Source organism: Spermophilus citellus, assembly GCF_964194105.1.
Source record: "Spermophilus citellus genome assembly, chromosome: 3".
Taxonomy (NCBI): Eukaryota; Metazoa; Chordata; class Mammalia; order Rodentia; family Sciuridae; genus Spermophilus; species Spermophilus citellus.
In genome coordinates this window covers 29,521,482-29,542,805 of record NC_138184.1, presented here as the reverse complement: position 1 = coordinate 29,542,805, position 21,324 = coordinate 29,521,482, and the positions used below count along the sequence as shown (strand labels likewise).

Genomic DNA, 21,324 nt, shown 5'->3' with positions numbered 1-21,324 from the left:
TTCTGAATGCAACTGTGCTAATTTTATCACATACTTAATTCATACCTAAACACATTCATTGTGTTCCAACGAACTACCTGTTTTGTCTTTCACTAGTACTACCTAAGAAAGAAAAATGAAGTTGAAATAGATATACAAATGAACAGCCAACCTCAACCAAACTCCAAATAGTTTTTTTGAATATATGTTTAAGCTTTGGTTAGACATAGAGCTTTGAGTTCTTTTTTTTTTTTAATATTTAATTTTTAGTTGTAGTTGAACACAGTACCTTTATTTTATTTATTTATTTATTTTTATGTGGTACTGAGGATCAAACCCAGGGCCTTGCACGTGCCAGGTGAGCTCTCCACCGCTGAGCCACAACCTCAGCCCAAGAGCTTTGAGTTCTCTCAGACCAAAGGCTTTAAAATCTTGGTAAGGAATAAGAAGCAGGAGAAAGAAAAGAGATGCTGGTTATAAGGCTGATACCATTCCCATACTTTCCTTAGTAATCCATTGCTTAATGTCGCAGAACTACAGAGTTATAAAAGTTCTATTGACAATCATGGAGTCAAGAACTGTTTCTTTGATCAAGATGATAATGAGAAAAAGGGGGAAAAAAAACCCACAAAAGATGATGAAGAGGAAGGTAAAGGGGGAAAAGTAGGAACTATCCACAATACAGAATCATATTAAAACATGGTTTATTCTTAATTAGCAAGAATAGCACAGCAATGATTAAGACATGTCACTTTGTCTTCACTGAGATCACAGGGAGAACACTGTGTAATTTCCCAAAATTAGCTGCCTTACCCAATGATGCATAGGAACCTGGATTCAGGGCGCCTGCCCCTAACCGTCCACTTCGCACAGATTGTCCAGCAGCATGATGTGCCTTGGCACCAGCAGCAGCATTCACATCAATGTCACTTCGAGAACGCTGCAGGCTTCCTGGAAGGGAACTGGCTTTGCTGCTGCCTGCTGATACTATGGAACACAAAACAAAGGTGATCAATATTATTTAAATAATTGTAAACAACATAAAAATCACAGACTTGAAATCAACATAAACTAATAAACATGATGACATATAGTCAGCAAGGAAGCAGCAGCCAATGAACAGTATCATATTAATGACAGACTATCTCAATTTCAATCCTAACACAATGAAGATTTCTTAATATTTCTCTGCCTCATTTTCTTCTCCCATGAAATGGGTACAATGACCAATTATAACTATAAAATTCATAGGACTGTTACACAGATTAAAGAGATGTTGTTTATGACTGATCTATGAAAATGAAGTGGAATATAAGATAAATACATGGAAGTAATATTATTTTTACTATCAGAAAAATGCAGAAAAAATAGTACAGAAATAGGGATATTTAGAAATTAAAGGAGGTTCTGCCACTCTTGGGCATTTATGAAAGTTAAATCATTAAATTTCTGAAATATAGTTTTTTAGTTTTAAAAAAGAAGAGTTTGATAAACCATGAATCATAACCCATTAATAGGTTGGGAAATCAACTGAATGGGTCATGACTAGAGTTTTAAAGAAATGAAACAGAATAGAAAACAGAGTGCACTACATATAAGGATAAGTACTGCTTCATGGAACTTTAGTTTATACTACATATGTATATATGCACAGTTGTAGTATACATGTGTGGCCTGAGGTTATGGAAATGATTGTTACACTATGGATCACATCAAAACAGTTTAAAGCCTATTGCTTAGAGATAAAATAGGCTATGACTCTTATTTAAAATGCAATTACCTCTTCCAGCCACACTTGATGGATTTGCTGTAGACCATTTCGAAGAAAAAGGGCGACTGCAAGGTAAAAAGAAATGTTTTCAATAAGTGACTTCATTTACTATTGCTCTGACTGCAACTAATGAAATACTAGTTTTCTTAAAAGTTAGGAAACTTCTTCATTTTTTTTTTTAACCAAAAGATAAGGTCTTGCTAAATTGTTGAGACTGGCCTTGAACTGTGATTTTCATGTCTCAGCCTTTTGAGTCACTGGGATTATAGGTGTGTACAAATTTAAGCTTCTGGGCTGGGGTTGTGGCTCATTGGTAGAGCGCTCGCCTAACGTGTGCGAGCCCTGGGTTTGATCCTTAGCACCACATAAATAAAAAATAAAGGTATTGACAATTACAACTAAAAAATAAATATTAAAAAAAAGAAATTTAAACTTCCTTTTAAAAAAATCACTCAAACATGTCATCAAATATCAATGGTATCTCAATTAGTTATAAATCAACACTAAAATAATTGGTGATGAATAAAGCATAAACTCTACAGAGAGATTGCTTTTATTCACTTTGGTCTTCAGTGCACATCATGGTGTCCACCACAGAGGACTCAACATTAGCATTATCGACCACTTGTATCCTGAGGTATTTTACTTAGAAGAGTATTATTATTAGCACATACCGGCATACCTCTCACCTAAGTCATAGGGTTGTGGCCATCAGCAATTCGTGCAGTTACCATGCAGCTATCACACTCCTCAATGGACTATGTGGGAGGTCAAACACAAAGCTAAGACCTACCACTGAGAATGACATACGTGATTAGAGAACGTTAAAAAAAAAAAATCTCTAATCATCTCAACATTTCCCTTAATATATAAAAAAACTAGACTTTAGTATAGTATTCACACAACTCATGCCTCCTTAAAATTTGGTGCCTCACCCTAAACCCTATCTTGCTTCAGAGTTGCCAAGGCAACTAGCAATGTTTGTAGGGCATCAAGGCTCTAAATAGAAACAAATTACAGAAAGATAAACTGACATTCTGTGAGTTGCTCTTCCCTAGGGAAATATACAAATAATTTGACACAAGACAGAGGGCCATAAAGATGGAAAGAGGATCACTGTAAGGAAAAGGCTTAAACATTTTTAGCAATCTCAGAGGTCTAGAGAGACAGAAAATACTGCCAAAGCAGCAAGAATTTGAAGCAGCTAACTGGGCGCAGTGGTGCACCCCTGTAATCCCAGCAACTCAGTAGGCTGAGGCAGGAGGATTCCAAGTTTGAGGCCAGTCTCAGCAACTTAGTGAGGTCCTGTCTCAAAATAAAAAATACATAGGGCCAGGTGTGGTTGCACATGTCAGTAATCCCAGCAGCTCAGGAGGCTGAGAAAGGAGGGTTGCCAAATACGAAGCCAGCCTCAACAACTCAGCAAGGTTTTAAGCAATTTAGTGACACTCTGTCTCAAAATAAAAAATAAAAAGGGTTGGAGATGTAACTCAGTGGTAAAGTGCCCCTGGGTTTGATTCTCTAGTGTCAATTAAAAATAAAAAAATTGAAGTAGCCAACATTCTGATGAGAAGAGAGTTACAGAGATGCTAAATCATTTTGCCCCCTTAAGCATTTCTGGAATTCTTGAGATATGCAAAAGATTAAGAAGGAAAGCAGTGGAGTTTTTACCAGTTGCACAGATTTGTATAAAAACTCTGAAGATGACTTCTCAATCTCTTACAATTACTCCACTATAAGGTCCTAGAAATGGGCTATTTACTGTATGAATTATTTCTATAGTATCTAAATAAGTGCTTCCCAGACTTTCACAGACTATTCACATGTAGAAATAAAATATGTATCATTAAACTCTGGGTAAAGAAGTTAATCTAGCATATAATACAGCTTTGAGACAACAGATACCCCCCAAAAGTTGCTTGAGTCACCATATTTTAAAGGCTTTAGGTGAAAACAAAGCCAACCATTCAAAAGTCAAACATTCATCTCAAAGAATGCTGGGGAACTGGGGAGAAAAATAGATCAGTTAACTATCACTTGCATGATCTTACTTGAGACTTTCTTGTGAGCTAGATGAGGACCGGTCTGATTGTGGAAGAGATGCTACACTGCCAGAACTCTTTAAATAAGTTTGAAGACTTTTCTGATAAGATGGCTCAAGGGAATTATATAATGTTTCTGCTTCACCAGGAAAGTGGTTTCTGAGGCCCATGTATGTCCTGTAAATAAAAGAAGAAGGGGGGAAAAAAAGCACATTAATAGTTTTACATGATTAGGCTTTAACAATAAAATGTGCACATTCAAAGATGAAGATGAACTCAGTTTTTTAACACATTTACTATGTGTCAAGGTGAATATATGCTAAATTAAACAAGTTACTGAGGAAATACTGTAAGATCTTGACAAAACAGATTTCAGTTCAAAACCTGGCAATGTCATTTATGGGTTAATTGGGCCTTGGGTAAATTTCAAATTTGCAGATTTTGGTTGGCTTAAGGAGGTAATATCACCTTTACTGGATCATTTTAAAGATTACAAAGAAACATAGGCCAAGCATCTCACACAATACTGGATACACAATATATACTCAATAAATGATATATACTCATAAATAATAGTTTCTTTTATTCATAATAAAAGTAAACAGATTATGATGGAATAAGAATACTGATCATTACACAAATGAATATTTCAAACAGGATATTAAGTATCTAGTACAGATTTCTAAAAATATATATATTTTTTTAGTTGTAAGTGGACACAATACCTTCATTTATTTTTATGTGGTGCTAAGGACTGAACCCAGTGCCTTATACGTGCTAGGCAAGCACTCTACCACTGAGCCACGATTCCAGTACCTCTAGTACAGATTTAATGGATAAAATCAATCTCAATTTTATTGACATGCTAGTGAATCAGAATAGTTGGGACACATCTGATATTTTAATTCTCTTAATACAATGCCTTTCAAAAATGTTCAAAGCATGTTTAAAGTGTCACAAAATAGACTACAGACTTACTTTCTTGCCTCCACCCTGGCCTCAGCATCAGCATCATGAATTCCCTTCTTAATAGTTTCAACTAAGACAGCTGCATGTCTATGAAATAAATAAATCTTCAGATTCATGTAGAAAGCTGTGCATTTTAGCATAAATGATACTCTCTCACATGTTACATATCCATCACAAAGGGGCAGAAGAGGTGAAAAGATTAATTAGCATACAATAATAAATCTAAGATTGCAATGATATTCTAATAATCTCAAGGTATTTCATTCACATATGGTTTCCTTCTGACAATGGAGACAATATAATCTGATAGCAATTATTTTTATGGAATCCAGATCATGTATAAATGTATGATGCCTAAATTTTAAAATTTTTTAATGAATTTGAGGGGGAAAAAACCTCTTGTGTGGCTCTTCATTAACCCATCATTGTAGAAAATGATTTGCTAAGACTATGATCAATTTTGATCTGATCATATCAAATAGTAGCGGCCACAAAACTTAAAAAAAAACTTGGAATTATTTCATGTCATCAACAACAAATACTATTTCTAAAAAACAAGATGTGAAGAGATTTAAGGACTTCCATGAAAATAGAAAATCAGCAATGCACTCAATGTAAATGGAAATTATCACTGAAGTGTCAAACTTGAGAATAAGAAATATAGCCATGCAAATGGCCAGTGTCTGATGATCAAAATATGCTATATACATGTATGAATATGCCACAACAGAACTCCTTATTCTGTATAATTAATGTGCATTAATGAAAAACTACCCAGTGACCAAAGGAAGCTCCTTCCTTCCCTCTATATTAAATTATTCACTATGTGATTAATTGCAGCTCAGGAAATCTATCTCACATGATTTTAAATTTTTTGCCTAACTTAACTTGAAGTATCTTATATAACCATCCTTCTTAAGGGACCCCCACCCACTCCACAGAGAAAATCATATTATTATAGCTGCAATGAGTAAGAGCACAACAGCACAGTTTTAAAGGAAAACCTGTACAAATAATCTTTAAGGAAAAATGAGAAATAACAGAAAACTGATACTAACAGGTTCTAAAGAACTGGTGACAACGGGGAGAAGAAGAGAAGAAGGAGGGAGAGACAAGGCATACCTTTCCAATGAATGAGTCTGCCACTCTTGTAACAACAAATCTAAAAATTCAAATGAACGCCTGAAAAATAAAAAGTTAAATTTTAACTAAATGTTGTATTAAGAAACATATTCATACTTTCTTTTTAATACTGTACTTTGTCCCCTGAATTTAAGCATATGTTTTGTATGGCTTAACTATGGAATATCTGATTTTAAGAATCCAACTATTCTTACAATAAATCATTGAAAAGTACTTAGAATTCCCTCATAATTTTACCTTAAAAATGTTTGTTTAATGTAAAATTTAACAGTTTTCATTTTAAAACATTTCTTATATATCTTACTATGCACTAGACATTGAAGATATATATATACACACACATACATATATATAAGCATATATATATATATGCATATACCACAATGACCAAGAAAGTCATGACAATCTAGATCTTTCATTTCTACATTATTTCCTTAAATACATATGTACATTATTTTAAACCAAGTTTGTTTATTTTCTTCTAAGCCCTCCAATTTCCACCTTCAACTTTCAATCTTGGCTCTTTTTTCTTGGCTTTTTCTAATGGCACTGTTCTCATGTTATTTTCCTTCCTTTACAAACACTTTTTCTTTCCCTACCCTTAAACAGGTACTCATCTGGTTGGTGTCAATGTTCTCTTTTATAGTTTATTTACTCGATAACATCATCCACATACTCAGTCTGCCAGATATAATTCCCACATCTATAACCAGATACAATTTTCACATCTTAGTCCTATACCTCCAGCATTAGTTCTTTGCCTCAGCTATTAAAAGTTTTAATAATAAACTTATAGACATCACATAAGCAATAAGTGTCAACTCAGATACTACATACAAAAGAATAAACTAACTTTTATTTCTTGAATCTACTCTTTTTGGGGTTGGGGGTGTAGCTCAGTAGTAGAGTGCTTGACTAGCATATGCAAGGCCCTGGGTTCAATTCTCAGCACCACAAAAAAGGAAAAACAAAATCCACTCTTTTGTCCCATATCATACAGATTAGGAAATAAGAAACTAGGAGGTTAAATTAACTTGCCAAAAGTGATAAATCTAGGACTTAAACTCCAGCATTCTGACTCCAGAGCTCACAGTCTAAAGACACCATCTCTTTCATCCATATTCTACTATCAAGTGTCATTTCCACACATGAAAGATATTTTGAATCTAGTAAATAAAATCTTCAATTATTGTCAATATAGGTAATGTTCAGACCCTGCCTTCCTTTTACATAACAACTCCTATTTAAACTAAAGCTTCTCATTATTCCCTTTCAATCACTGTTAATAGCTGGAATAAAAATTAGCCTGGATGAAATTACTTCTTCACCAAAAATCTATAGTTGCCAATCACTCCTACTATCCAAATAGCAATGTCAAAATTCCTCTTCACGACATACAAAGCCCTCCACATTGTCACTTTAACCTACTCTCCACCTTGCTCCCCAAATAGTCTCATTTATACTGAGACCTCCTGTTTATCATGGGTTCTGGCTTCAATGGCCTGATACTTCTGCAGCATGTGGCATAACTTTACATATCTGCTTAGTGCACCCTAGTTAATAACTTCCCCTAATTAATGGATCATTCTCCATTTTCAAGGCAATTCTTTTTTTTGGGTACCATATATTGAACTCAGAGGCACTTGACCACTGCCACATCCCCAGCCCTATTTTGTATTTTATTTAGAGACAGAGTTTCACTGAGTTGCTAAGCACCTTGCCGTTGCTGAGGCTGGCTTTGAACTCAAGATTCTCCTAAGTCACTGGGATTACAGGCATGTGCCATTGCACCTGGCTTTTTCAAGGCAATTTTCATTCCCTCTTCTCTGTTACATTCCTATTTCTCTAACTATCATTCTCCTCAATATAAGACAGATTAGTAATCTTTCCTGAAAAGGGTCAGACAGTAAATATTTTAAGCTTTATGGATCATATAGAGTCTCTGTCATATTCTTCTTCCTTACTCTTTTTAAAACTACCTTGTAAAATGTAAAAAACATTTTGTTTGTAGATATTACTAAGACAGGCTATTAGCAGACTGGACCTATGAACTAATTCCTGACATGTCAGGTAATTAAACAACTGTGAGCAAAACTCTGAGCCACTCAAAGGAAATAATAATGTCTTAATCAGTTTTTGTCTAACATTCAAACTATTTAAATAAAAATGCACAAGTTTTTTCCTTTCTTTATTACTGATGGTGATATAAAAAACAGTAGATGTCATATAAAGAGAAAAAGAGGGACAGGCAGAACTGGTTAGGGTATTTACTCTGTTTCAACCACTAGGTTAGGTTATACTAATATGTGTTTCATTTCATCCTCACATTCTATGTAGTTCACATCATTAGCCCTGTTAACACACACAGACTCTGAGGTAGTTGGTGACACTCGCAGAATTCTAGCCTACTCCTGATTCTAGACTCTGAAACACAATGCAAACAGCAGCCCAGAGAAATCAAAGCTTAATATGATAAAACTGAGAAATGTAAGTGATTATAATAACTGCTTCATCTGTATTCCTTCACATGAGATATGTAAGGTTTTATTTTAGATTTTTTGGAAGACAATTTTAAGAAATTAATGATAATCAACTTTTACTCCAAACCAAAAATTAAACATTACACAATGTTAAAGTTAAAACAAAAAAATATTTTTTTTTCTTTTTTCAAAACTTACCTCTTGGAAGGGAGGGGGACAGGGGTAAGAAAGATGGTAGAATAAGATGGACATCATTACCCTAGGTACATTTATGAAGACATGAATGTTGTGACTCTACTTTGTGTACAACCAGAGATATGAAAAATTGTGCCCCATTTGTGTACTATGAACTGAAATGCATTCTGCTGTCACGTATAACAATTAGAATAAATTAATTAATTTAAAAAAAAACTTACCTCCTTACAGGAACTGATTTTGATGTGCAATTGCTTGTTATTAAAGGGATAAGTCTGGGTACATGAGTATGCTGAAAAAGATATATTAGAAAAGGATGAAAAATACTGTGCACTCCATGTAGTTCTTTCTTTCTTTCTTTTTTAAAAAGAGAGAGAGAGAGAGAGAGAGAGAGAGAATTTTTAAATATTTTTTAGTTTTTTCGGCGGACACAACATCTTTGTTTGTATGTGGTGCTGAGAATCGAACCCGGGCCGCACGCATGCCAGGCGAGCGCGCTACCGCTTGAGCCACATCCCCAGCCCTAGTTCTTTCTTCAAAGTAACTTAGTTACATTATAAGATAAATGATAGATTTTGAAAGAAATTAAGAAAAGTTTTCCAGAGCAAAGTAAAAATTATGATGATTCAGTTTCAAAAGGACAGCTGTGAATACAGTAAGATATAACAAACACAACTGTGAAGAACTGTTAGGATAGTATAATTCATGGCAGAGGTAACACAAAGAAGGACTGGGCATGAACTATCACATTCTGAAGTAACATGGCTACTGTTGGAAAAAATTATAATTATGGGCTGGGTTGTGGCTCAGTGGTAGAGCGCTTGCCTGGCATGTATGAGGCCCTGGGTTCGATCCTCCGCACTACATAAAAAAATTAAATAAAATAAAGGTATGTGCCCATCTACAACTAAAAAAAATTTAAAAAAAAAATTATACTGACACATCATCAAAGCAGGTAGTTACAGTAAATCTGTATTCCTAACTATTGAAATGATAATTTTAATAGAAGTTTCATTCTGGCTAAACCAGCTGTTTTATAATTCAAGTAAAAGTTCAATAGATATAATCTACTAACTTCTATTAGTAATTCTTATGCTCTTCTTTAGTGAAGCAAACACTATAAAATTAATAGTAAAGATAGGATAAAACAGTAACCTAAATATATGTATTTGATGTTATAAATCTCCTATTTTTCTTCTGAACTAATGGCTGGGTCACCTAGGAAGCAAACTCTGAGATAAAGAGTTTAGCATGTACAATATATATTAAAATGTGCCCTTGGGAGCCAGGTACAGTGGCACATGCCTGTAATCCCTGTGGCTCAGGAGAGTAAGGCAGGAGGATCATGAGTTCAAAGACTACCTCAGCAAAAGTGAGGCAACTAAGCAACTAAATGAGACCCTGTCTCTAAATAAAATACAAAATAGGGATGGGGATGTGGCTCAGTGGCCGAGTGCCCTCTGAGTTCAACCCCAGAACCCTCCTGACAAAAAAAAAAAAAAAAAAAAAAAGACAGACATGCCTTGGTATCACTATAGGTGCAAGAGAGAAGGAAACAAAAATGGGTAAGGGGTGTAGCTCAATGGTAGAGCACCCTGGGTCTTATCACCAGTACCAATCCTCCCCCCTCCAAACTGAATTGTGATAAGACCCAGGATATCTTTGTTCAAAGTCATCGGGGAGTTCTGCAGCTATGACAGTCCTTCAAATAGTCTTAAATTGGTAAAAGAAAGTTAAGCCTTTACAATTCCACATCATCCATTTACTGAATGAAAGTCATAATAGAAAAAGGCAAGATGGGCTGGGGTTGTGGCTCAGTGGTAGAGCACTTGCCTAGCACATGCAAAGCCCTTGGTTCAATCCTCAGCACCACACAAAAATAAATAAAATAAAGGTACTGTGTCCAACTACAACTAAAAAAATAAATATTAAAAAAAAGAAAAGAAGAGGCAAGATATCAGGAAAGGCAGCTCTCTGAAGCTGAAGCAATCCTTGAGGAGGCTGGAAGATGGAGGCTGCCAGCATTGGAGAAACAAGTCTTTCATTAAAGGAAAATAAGCATGGCACATAAGTGTCTATAATAGCTAACTGAAGCAAAATAAAAGGAAAAAAAAGTTTTAGCACTGAAGAAGGAAATATCTATAGATCTAAAGCTGTACAAGATTATATTAATGCCAGAGAATATGCTAAACTGTTATTCAACTGTTAACATTCATCATGAAAACACTTTGTGGACACGCTCCCTATAGCATCCAGAAGAATCCGTTCCCTGAACGTTATTACAAAGGATAAATCCCTTGGGGCTGGGGATGTGGCTCAAGCGGTAGCGCGCTCGCCTGGCATGCATGTGGCCCGGGTTCGATCCTCAGCACCACATACCAACAAAGATGTTGTGTCCGCCGAGAACTGAAAAATAAATATTAAAATTCTCTCTCTCTCTCTCTCTCTCACTCTCTCTTTAAAAAAAAAAAAACAAAAAAAAAAACAAAGGATAAATCCCATGAAGACTCTCTACCCTTATCATACTATATAGGAGGTCTCCCCTACCACCACTCTCCTCTTTCTTAACCCCCAAAATCCTGACTGCTAGATTACCCATACCCATTATAGTGGTGAAGATGTTGAGAGATTAGCCTAAGTATTGTGACGCCATCTTTAGGGGGAACTGTACAAAAGGAAAATGAAAAGTGACCTTCATAATACAGATGAAGTATTTGACAAAATACCAAGTCAGAATAACTTACACTTGGCTTTACTAATACAAGCTGACAAGTGAAAAAAAAAGTCTCTTAAAATTAAAAGAATTACAAAGCATGAAGAATAATCTAATGATGGAGTTCTCTGAGGAAAAAAATGAAGCATAGAGAACAGAAGATAACATTTTTTAAAAAAACCACTTGATTTATATTTTTGTAAAGATAATAGATTATTAATTACATGAGAAATTTTTAAGTAAAATGAGCAATTGAAAGCAAAGTATAAAGCCTGATAATGGCAAAATGGGTAGTGCCAAAAAGAATTTAAATAATTTTTCCTGAGAACACTCATAACTGTTAGACAAAGAGATAAAAATTATTCAAGAAATGATAAATGATATTGGGGATTTCAGAATTTGTATAAGAAGAAAAAGGAAAACCCTGGGCAAATAAGAAAACCCAAGTAAAGAAATGATCCATGAAAATTAATACAAATTCAAGGAAAATTCATTTCAGTCAGAGGTAACACTATATAAGATCAGTACTACTGAAAGACAATTAATCAGACCGATTGTGGAGAAACTCACATTAAAAAAAATATTGCATAAGGCTTCCTAAATGCTGTTTTCTTATTGTTGTTTTGCTATAAAAGAATCAAATAGCCAGGCATTGTGGCTCACGCTTGTAATCATAGGCACCCGTGAAGCTGAGGCAGGAGGACCACAAGTTAGACGCCATCTTAAAAAAAACAATGGATTAGGAAGTAGCTCAGTGGTAGAGCACCCTGGATTCAATCCCTATACTGCCAAAATCCAACAGAAACAAATAATATCTCACTTTTTAGAGACAACAATAAAGAAAAGAAATTTCGAAAATAATTCTGAGAGATGAGAAAAGTAAACCTTAAAGTTCAATAGTCAAATTTTTAGTACTTTGTAAAGGGAAAATAATAAAGTCATTTTTAGGGCTGGGGTTGTGGCTCAGTGGTAAAGCACTTGCCTAGCATGTGTGAAGCACTGGGTTTGATTTTCAGCACTGCATATAATAAAGTTCATTGACAACTAAAATATATTTAAAAAATAAAGTCATTTTTAAATATGCAAATATAACAATATATGTGAGAATTGAGAAAACACTAAAGCCAAACAAGTGTGATCCAGAAGCAATTAAAAATGAAAAGTAGGAGTTTATCAATAAACACTGGTCAAGAATAGAAGCAGCTGGGGCTGGGGTTATGGCTCAGTGGTAGAGCGCTCGCCTTGCATATGCAAGGTCCTGGGTTTGATCCTCAGCACCACATAAAAATAAATAAATAAATAAATAAACAAAAGTTATTGTGTACAACTGCAAAAAAAATAAATATTTCAAAAAAAAAAGAATAGAAGCAGTAAAAAAATCTACAGTTAATTTGCAATTGTTAAAAATGAAACTGTATTTGTTGAGTGTAATTAAATGGTTAAGGGAGAAACTGATGTAAATGAGAGAAAATATGCACATACCCAATATGTATATGTAATTTTCATTTTTTTGTGTGTGGAAAAATATGTTTGTATTGGTATAGAATATAAGTTGGTAAAGTACACACATTAAACGGCTATAGTGTTCGGTTATACAACAGTAGAATTAAAGGGGAGAGATTTATTTATTTTATTTCTCTCTTCATACGCACACACAAACACACACACATACATATTTAATTGAAGACAAATATTTTATTTATTTATTTTTACGTGGTGCTGAGGATTGGACTCAGACTCACATATGCTAGGCAAGCACTCTACCACTGAGCAATCCAAGCCCAAGATTTATTTTTTTTAACTCTGTTTCTTTGGGCATCTCAAGATATGCATGATGAAAATATGAAGAATTTGCTGCCTGTAACATTTGTGATTTTACACACATATACGCACAAATATGTACAAGCATATATAGCATTATATTCATATATCCATATTTAGGCATGCTTACTTTACAATCTTCTGTATTACTTACATGCTTTCTATTGACTATAACGATAACGTATTGTTTTTACTATCAGAAATAATTCAAAACTGATTTTCCTCCTTTGGGGTTAAAAAAAAAAAAGACTCTAATTACTCATTTAAGTATACTGAACTCTGGGACAAGGAGGGAGATGGAACTTACCCGAATGATGAATCTGATTGCTGCACATCCAGAAGTTGCCATGACTTTTGCGCTATTGGGGACAAGATTAAAAAGGGTAGGTACAATGGCTTCAGCCCCATGATCAAACTTGTTGCCCAAAACTGTTGAAAGATGGCTAAAAGGCAAAAAAAAAAAATTATTTTAGTAGCTTAATATTAAGGAAAGATAGGACCATATAATTTTAAAATTCTTTTACTGAATTAACTTGAAGTAAACATCAAGTAAAATAACCAGCTCTGATAGCCCTGACTTTTCATCTTTGTTAGACATTTTCATTTTGATGCCTAATGACAAACCAAATGTTAACATATTTAACAAATGAGTTCAAAATCCTAATCAAATCAGTGTCCCTCAAGACATTCTGCATTTCTATTAATGACACCACATTTTTTTTGTGTCTGACAATGTTGTTGTATTGATCAATTTCAATACATTTTCTTGTTCAAAATACATAGTTGAGACAGAGGATAGCTCCAAAACTTCGAGTTTGTGATTCAAAAAGGAACTCAAACTCAGACCTTTTCAGTAATAAAATTTATTTTCCAGTGTCTCAACTCACAGGCAAAAATGAATTTCAAATAAAAAGCAGAGGGTTTCAGGGATTGTGGCTCAGTGGTAGAGAGCTTGCCTAGCACGTGTGAGGCCTTGGGTCCGATCCTCAGCACCTCATAAAAGAAAGAACAAATAAAATAAAGTTATTTAAAAAAAAAAAAAAAAAGGTAGAGGGTTTCTGCCAGTGTCTGGATGTTGTCTTGAGTTCTGCTTCAGTAGGCAGGTAAAATACTTGGTAATTAGTTTGATTAGGTAGGGTCTAGGATAGCCTTCTATTTCGGAGCTGGTATAGTACTCTTCCTATATGATGGTCTTTCCAGAGTCTCTACTAAGTGCCCTGGGCATTTGATAATGTTTCTCCATTCTGAATGGTCAGATCTGGAACCTTTTCCACCCCATATGAGCTGTGGGAATTGTTGTTTACCTTTCATCTCCCAGATAGGATTTCTTTCTCTCCTCAGAAAGTTACGTCTTTTATGCATAGAGACTGGTATTCAGCTAGATTTGGGATTATATAGATTTCTACGATCTTTTTCTTTGTCTCTCTTTTCTCCAGTATTCTTCTACACATAAATTTTGGCCACCCTAGTCTCCTGAAGCTCAAAGAAACTCTTTCCTCAACTCAATGAAAGTTGTTAGGCTCCCCCTGCCTTTCTATGGTCTATAAAGTGCTTCTGAGTCAAAAATGCTCTCATCAAACTGCTCAATTTGTACCTTTCAGGAACCCCAGGTCAACTCTCATCTTTGCATTATCTGATAACAGTTATTTTACATATTTTGTCCAGTTTTCTAGTTTTGTTTTAGGTATAGTTTCCAAGTTTATATCCTATGGATTTTTTCCTGTTTTGTTTTGCTAGAGATATTTGATCATTTTAGTATATAAGTATACTGACTTGTATCTACACCTTGCTAAAGTCCCTTAATTATGATAAATCATCTGATGATTCCCTTGTGGTTTTCCACATGGGTAATTATGTCATCAATTAATTATGGTAGTTTTACTTTCTCATAATCATAATTTTATCCCTTTCCCACTTTTCAGCTTTAATTTAGAACATCAGACACACTGCTAATTAGAAATATTGTTAACAGGCATCTTTGTGTTTCCCATCTTCAGAGGAATGCTCAAACAACATACTCAACAATAGTAGTAATAAATGAGATTTATGTGTTCCACCATCCTTATTGTATTGTGAAAGATCATAGAAAACATAGAGTTGGATAACTTAGTGGTATATGTTACAATTACAGGACAATTTGCTAAAATATCACAGAGTACTTAATAAATTAGTAATGAGAAAAGTGAACATAGTTTGTTTCCAGACCAATTAATTTTCTTCTACTAGTAGCGTTGATCCAAAAATCAACCAGTAGGCTTCAGATAATATATAAACACATTTAAAAATTTTTTTTAAAATTTTTACTTGTTCTTTTTATATATTCATGACAAAGAGTATATCTTCACACATTATACATACATGGATTATAACTTATTCTAACTAGGATTCTATTCTTTTTTTTTAAAAAAAAATTTTTAGTTGTAGATGGACACAATACCTTTATTTTATTTATTTATATGTGGTGCTGAGGATCGAACCCAGTGCCTCACATGTACTAGGCAAGCACTCTGCTACTGAGCCACAGCCCCAACCCCTAGGATCTTACTCTTGTGGTTGTACATGATGTGGAGTTTCACTGGTTGTGTATTCATATATGAACATAGGACAGTTGTGTCCAATTCATTCTATAAACACATTTTAATGTTGGTATAAAAAGTTATTTTGAATCATACATACTTTTTTGAGTTATTCTGTTACTTAGTACAGAATCAATAAGGACTAAATCTATTCACTAAAAAATAATATCACACAAAAAAAATAATAATATCACAAAAGGAAGATACTTACGCTACAGTAATGCAAGCTTCTCTAACAACCTGGGATCTAAGATCCTTAGCTGATAGTTTAAGAGCTCCATCCAACAAGCGTAAATGTTGGAAAAAGCAATCATACTGTGCAGCTCCAGCAACAAGGAGTGATCGAATTTTCTTAAGCTAAAATAAAGAGAATTTTTGTTACCAGTATTAAAGGTGGCAGTGCTAAAGAAAATAAAAAGGAACATTTGTTACCTAAATTACAATATTCAAACAATTGTTTAAAAAATGAGGCACATGTTTCATTGTATTTACGTAACCATATTCACACTATATTTTATATAAAATATAAACTCTATTTTGGATGAATTAAATGTCCTTTCTCTCTCTCTTTCTGTGACTAGGAATGGAACCCAAGGCATTAAGCATGCTAGACAAGTACTCTACCCCTGATTAATATCCCCAGCCCTTAAATGTCATTTTGAAAATAAACATACAAACAGATAAAAAGCTTTCTGGAAAACAATGTGATAGATTTAGTCATATGTTTAGTAGATATATATATATATATATATATATATATATATATATATATATATATATATATATATATATATATATATATGAACTTTTAAAGTTTTGAGGCAGTCTTTTTTTATTACAGTAAAAATTGAAATAATATTAATCATTTTAAAGTACATGATCCGGTAGCATTAAGAACATTCCCAATGTTGTATGATCATTAGCACTCTCTACTAACGAAGCCTATTTATAAAAGGGTCAAGTTTGAAAACTCTTCATCAATAAGCAAAAGTACAAAATCAAAATGACTAACCATCAGTCATCATCATGTCCACATGTTAACATTATCAAGCTTTGTAAGCAAAAGCAAACGGCTCTTGCTATTTACATAACTTTAGTTTTAAATTTTAGCATATGATTGTAAAATGTTTTCTACATGAACACTAGACATAAATAATAAACAAATCAATGGAGAGAAATAGACACAAGTGCACGCAATGCTCACAAATATTCAGAAGCTAAATTATGACTACTATTATACACAATCTTACATTTAACTCAGATGTTTTTTAAATTTTAAAATATAACTTTAAAATTAAATAAAATGGAAAAAATAACATGGACTAAAGATGTAAATATAAAACCATAGCTATGGATATTTTTAAAAATTGAAATAATAGTTTATATAAATTTGGAGAATACAACAAAGAAAAAATTTTTATAAACAGAACAAAATTTCCAGAAGTCATCTAAATAAGATTAACTAAAAAAAGGTTTTTAAAAAATCACAATATGTTAGGAAAAAAATACCTGCAACATGCAAGGATACATGACAAATAATAGTAAGATAAAGGCAATCCAAAATTACGTTGGATAAATATAGGAATATGTGTTCAACCTTACTACTAGTAGTAGGCAAATCCAATTAAAAGACACATTATTTTCCTTTTTCAGGGGCAAGAATTTTAAAAACTTGATAGCATCCAGTATCTGAAAGTAGACAAACACTCTCAAAAAATTCAAGTAAGATTATGAATGACTAAAACTTTTATTCAAAATATTTTGGTAGCATCTATTAAAATAAAATTACATTTATTCTTTATCCAAAAACCCACATTAAAATCTAACCTATAAAACACTATTGTTGCTAATATGTGCAAGGACATTTATCGCAACATTGTTAAAATGAAAGAAAATTTAAACAAACCAAAGAGCTATCAAATGGGAAATGATTTAATAAATTACATGTACATATATTAAACTAAGGAACAGATGTACACAATGATCTGCATTCAATAAATAGCTGAATAGCTATTACATGCCTGACTTCTAAACCCGTCAGACTGAATGTGGATACTTTGTTCATGGAAGGAAAGCAAATTATTAAGTAATGTATTTTGTATGATCTCATTTGTTTTCATAAAAGGCAGGACCAGTTATTTTGTCATATAGGTTGAAATAATATATAGAAAATCTTAATATTTTTTAAAAAAGTAACTAAAAGTCTGTTATTTCTAAGTGGGTACTTACAAAGTAAAACAAAAAACTCAAGCACAAAATTTATGTTTTATGCTAACAATATTTAATGTCATGTTTCTCTTCAGATCACCTACAAAAAAGATCTTTTTGTATTTGACTTGGAACTGAAGAAAAAATTTGAACCATATTTAACAAATTGGGAGCAACATTTTCTCTCAAACATTTAAAATATTCAGACTTGCTAACAAAAGAGATGAAAAAACATCTTGTGTTCAAGGTGTCATAAAAGTCATTATTTGTCAAAAAGCCCCACTTTAATTCATCAAGAAATGTAGATTTTCATGACCATTTATAGACTCAGAGCTCTGAGAACAGAAGTCTTGAAATGGAACAGCTTCTCTGTCTTCTGAGGACTCTGAGCTACTCATTATGTGTAATTTGTTCATATAAACTTGACAAATTCACATAACTTAAAGTAAAATATATATAGTCTGTTGTCAATGCAAAAATTATTTAAAACTTTAGCATATATTGTCCTCAAGGAACTCTAAGGGTAAATAAATTATTCTTAACTCAAGGATATCCAACCTTTTGAAAAAATAGTGAGAAATATTTATCACAGTCATGATTAAAGGAAGAAAAAAAGTCAGATAAATGGATATACTATTGTGATATTTTGTCAATACTTTAAAAATTCTGAGCATGCAAGAAAAGTGAACTGCTCTACTGGCCAATCTTATATGATTCAAGGATGGTACTCAAAAGCAACTATGTAACTTCTATGAACCAACAGCCTCCTTCAGCATACTTTCCTGGTTAGTCAATAAACTGCACAAGGGGAAAGGCTACCTGAAGGGCCAGGCAGGCACCATCTGGTCAACAAAAAACAGAATAAAAAGTGATCCTAGGAGCTGGGGTTGTGACTCAGTGGTAGAACGCTTGCCTAGCACATGTGAAACACTGGGTTCGATCCTCAGCACCACATAAAAATAAACAACTACAACTAAAAATATATATATATATATATATATATATATATATTTTTTTTTAAAGTGACCCTAAATCAGAAAATGCCTGTTACTTCAGTATGATTTCCAGAAAGAAATGTTACATATTTCTCTATTTTATTAGTAAGTACCAGACAGTATTACTACTGAATGTCTATGTTTTTAAAAGAACACTGGAAAGGAAGAGGATAAGAAAAGAAAAAACTTACTGCATTGGCACGTTGATCCCAGTCATGTTTGTCATCTGACAAAATTTCCCTAATTTTATTTAATGTTTCTTCAAGTTCTCGACTAGAATAGATCTTAAAGAAAAGATTCAGAATTTTAACAATATTTCTTACCACGAACAATATCAAAATTATGCCCTGATATTTAAAGTGTTTTTTTCATATAATTAAGATGTTTTGTTTTTCTTCCTTGTTAACTCTTGCAATTTCTCACCTCATGAATAACTTCAAATATACTCTTAAAATGCTTTGTAATTTAAAAACAAGATGCAAATGTACAAGAATTAAGATAAATGCAAAAATTACACTCATATACTATTAAATAACATTGTTGAAAGACATGTTTTGAGTTAGTTTTGCTATTCTCTGTTGTGACAGACTAGCTAATATAGCTACATGTTTTTTTCCCACTGAAACCAAGTGACTAACAAGTAACTATATATTCACTATGATCTCATTCATATGACAAATATTCACATAACAGGAACATATTAAGCTAAGCACTAGGAAAACTCTGATGAGTAAAAACAAACAAAATGTTTCATGTCTTTGCCTTATGGGCCTTAAAATCTATAGTCAGGGAGATTTAAATATTAATCAAATAACATAAATATGAAATAACAAATAATAGGCACCACAATGCCATGAAAATCTACATAGTTTTTTCCTGACCTAGTAAAGTCAAACTTGAGCTGAGTGAGAGTTAAAGGATGAGTAAACAACACTTGCAAAGAGTGAATAGCATGCACAAAGGTTCTTCAGCAGAAAGAAAGAAACTGAAAGAAGACCATAGTACAGGAGTAAAGAGTGGAAAAAGGACTAGTAGAAGAGCCACTGAGCCATTCCTAAGTCAAGCCATAGAATCCTTGTACTAGTTAAGGTTCAGAGGTGGGCATGTGATTTATACCCCCTTAGTCAGAATGAATTCTACAAGTTTTACTGGAACAACTGGAAAATGGCAAGTAGCAAAGGTGTGAGGCTAGAACAGTTGTAGCCATGTTGCTGACCATGAAGGAAGGCAATGTAGAGGAATCAGAAATGAGATTTGAAGAGAGAAAAAAAGCCTGGTAAATAATATATGAGTCTCTTCATCAAATAGTTCTACTTGTATCTTTTACTCTCAACAACAATTAAATTCCCTTTTAGAGAGAGGAAAAAAAAAAAACCACACAAATGGTAGAAAAGCATGAGATAAGGTTGAAGAAACAGATGTGGGACCGGATAACATTCTGTTAGACTAGGATTCCTGGAAATTGCTGAGCTAGCTCTTTACTGCCTCCCACCTCCTCTTCACAATAGGACTCTGCTCTTTCCCAGAAAAAAAGAAAAAGTTTCCTCTGCCACCCCTAATCTTATTATAATGTACTGCTCTAGAATACAAAGCAAAGTTCCTCTTCTCTCAACAGGAAAATAAAGAGACAAAAATTTTTACTTCAGTAAGGGGTTACATAATTTTCTTTAAACATTCCTTTGGGGAATATATAATAAAAAGAAGTTTGTAGACCACTAAGTTAGGAATCTTTTGTAGTAGGTGATTCCCAGATTTCTAATTTTTCTAGTTGACTGAGTAATGGTTTTCATATAAAGAACACTGAAATTTTCAACTTAAGTTTTGAGGGGAGATTATGATTCCAATTTCAGACAGGTGAAGTTTCAATGCCTCTGAGACCCATGAAATGAGATGTCAATCTCAATCATAGTGGATAAATGTTTTTGGTGCTCAAGAGATGCCTGGCTGGGAGATAAAAACCTGGGTGTTATCTACATAAATGTGAGCACCAAAGTCATAGGTTTCAAAGAAGTAACACAGCAAGAACATGGAGAGTGAAAAGAGAAGGCTCAAAAGTAACTCTTAAGAAATTCCAATACTCGATGGCCAAGTAGAGAAGCTGTGTTTACATAGGAAAAAGATGAAGTGGACAAAGTTAGAGGAGGGGAAAAAAAAGGAAGAATATTGTATCACATTCACTACAACAAAACATGGATGCAGTCAACCATGTTAAATGCTGTTAGAAGATGGGGGTGGGGGACAGTAAATAAAAGAATTTGATTTTCAATAAAAAAAAAAGAATTTAATTTTGGTGCCATAATTGAACTACTCAAGATTGGTTTCAATGGAGGATAAAATTTTAAAATAGCACATATGGGCAACTCTTCTGAAAAGACTTATTAAATGAACAAAAATAACAATATCTGGAAGATATGGAATCCAATATGATTTCT

The 21,324-nt window shown here is 33.4% G+C and overlaps 1 protein-coding gene across 28 annotated transcripts in view; it reads right to left on the bottom strand.

Annotated features, from left to right (window-relative positions):
- The window catches only part of CLASP2 (cytoplasmic linker associated protein 2), a 228,227-nt gene that overhangs the window by 99,977 nt on the left and 106,926 nt on the right, over window positions 1-21,324 (bottom strand). For all 28 annotated transcript variants that reach the window (XM_081283484.1, XM_081283485.1, XM_081283481.1 and 25 more), the window contains 9 exons: window positions 19,084-19,176; window positions 15,901-16,046; window positions 13,421-13,556; window positions 8,801-8,871; window positions 5,884-5,943; window positions 4,771-4,848; window positions 3,802-3,969; window positions 1,760-1,815; window positions 793-966 (listed from right to left, as the gene is read on the bottom strand). In XM_081283484.1, the coding sequence (XP_081139610.1) occupies window positions 793-966; window positions 1,760-1,815; window positions 3,802-3,969; window positions 4,771-4,848; window positions 5,884-5,943; window positions 8,801-8,871; window positions 13,421-13,556; window positions 15,901-16,046; window positions 19,084-19,176 (982 nt within the window). The remainder of the gene's footprint in view (window positions 1-792; window positions 967-1,759; window positions 1,816-3,801; window positions 3,970-4,770; window positions 4,849-5,883; window positions 5,944-8,800; window positions 8,872-13,420; window positions 13,557-15,900; window positions 16,047-19,083; window positions 19,177-21,324) is intronic.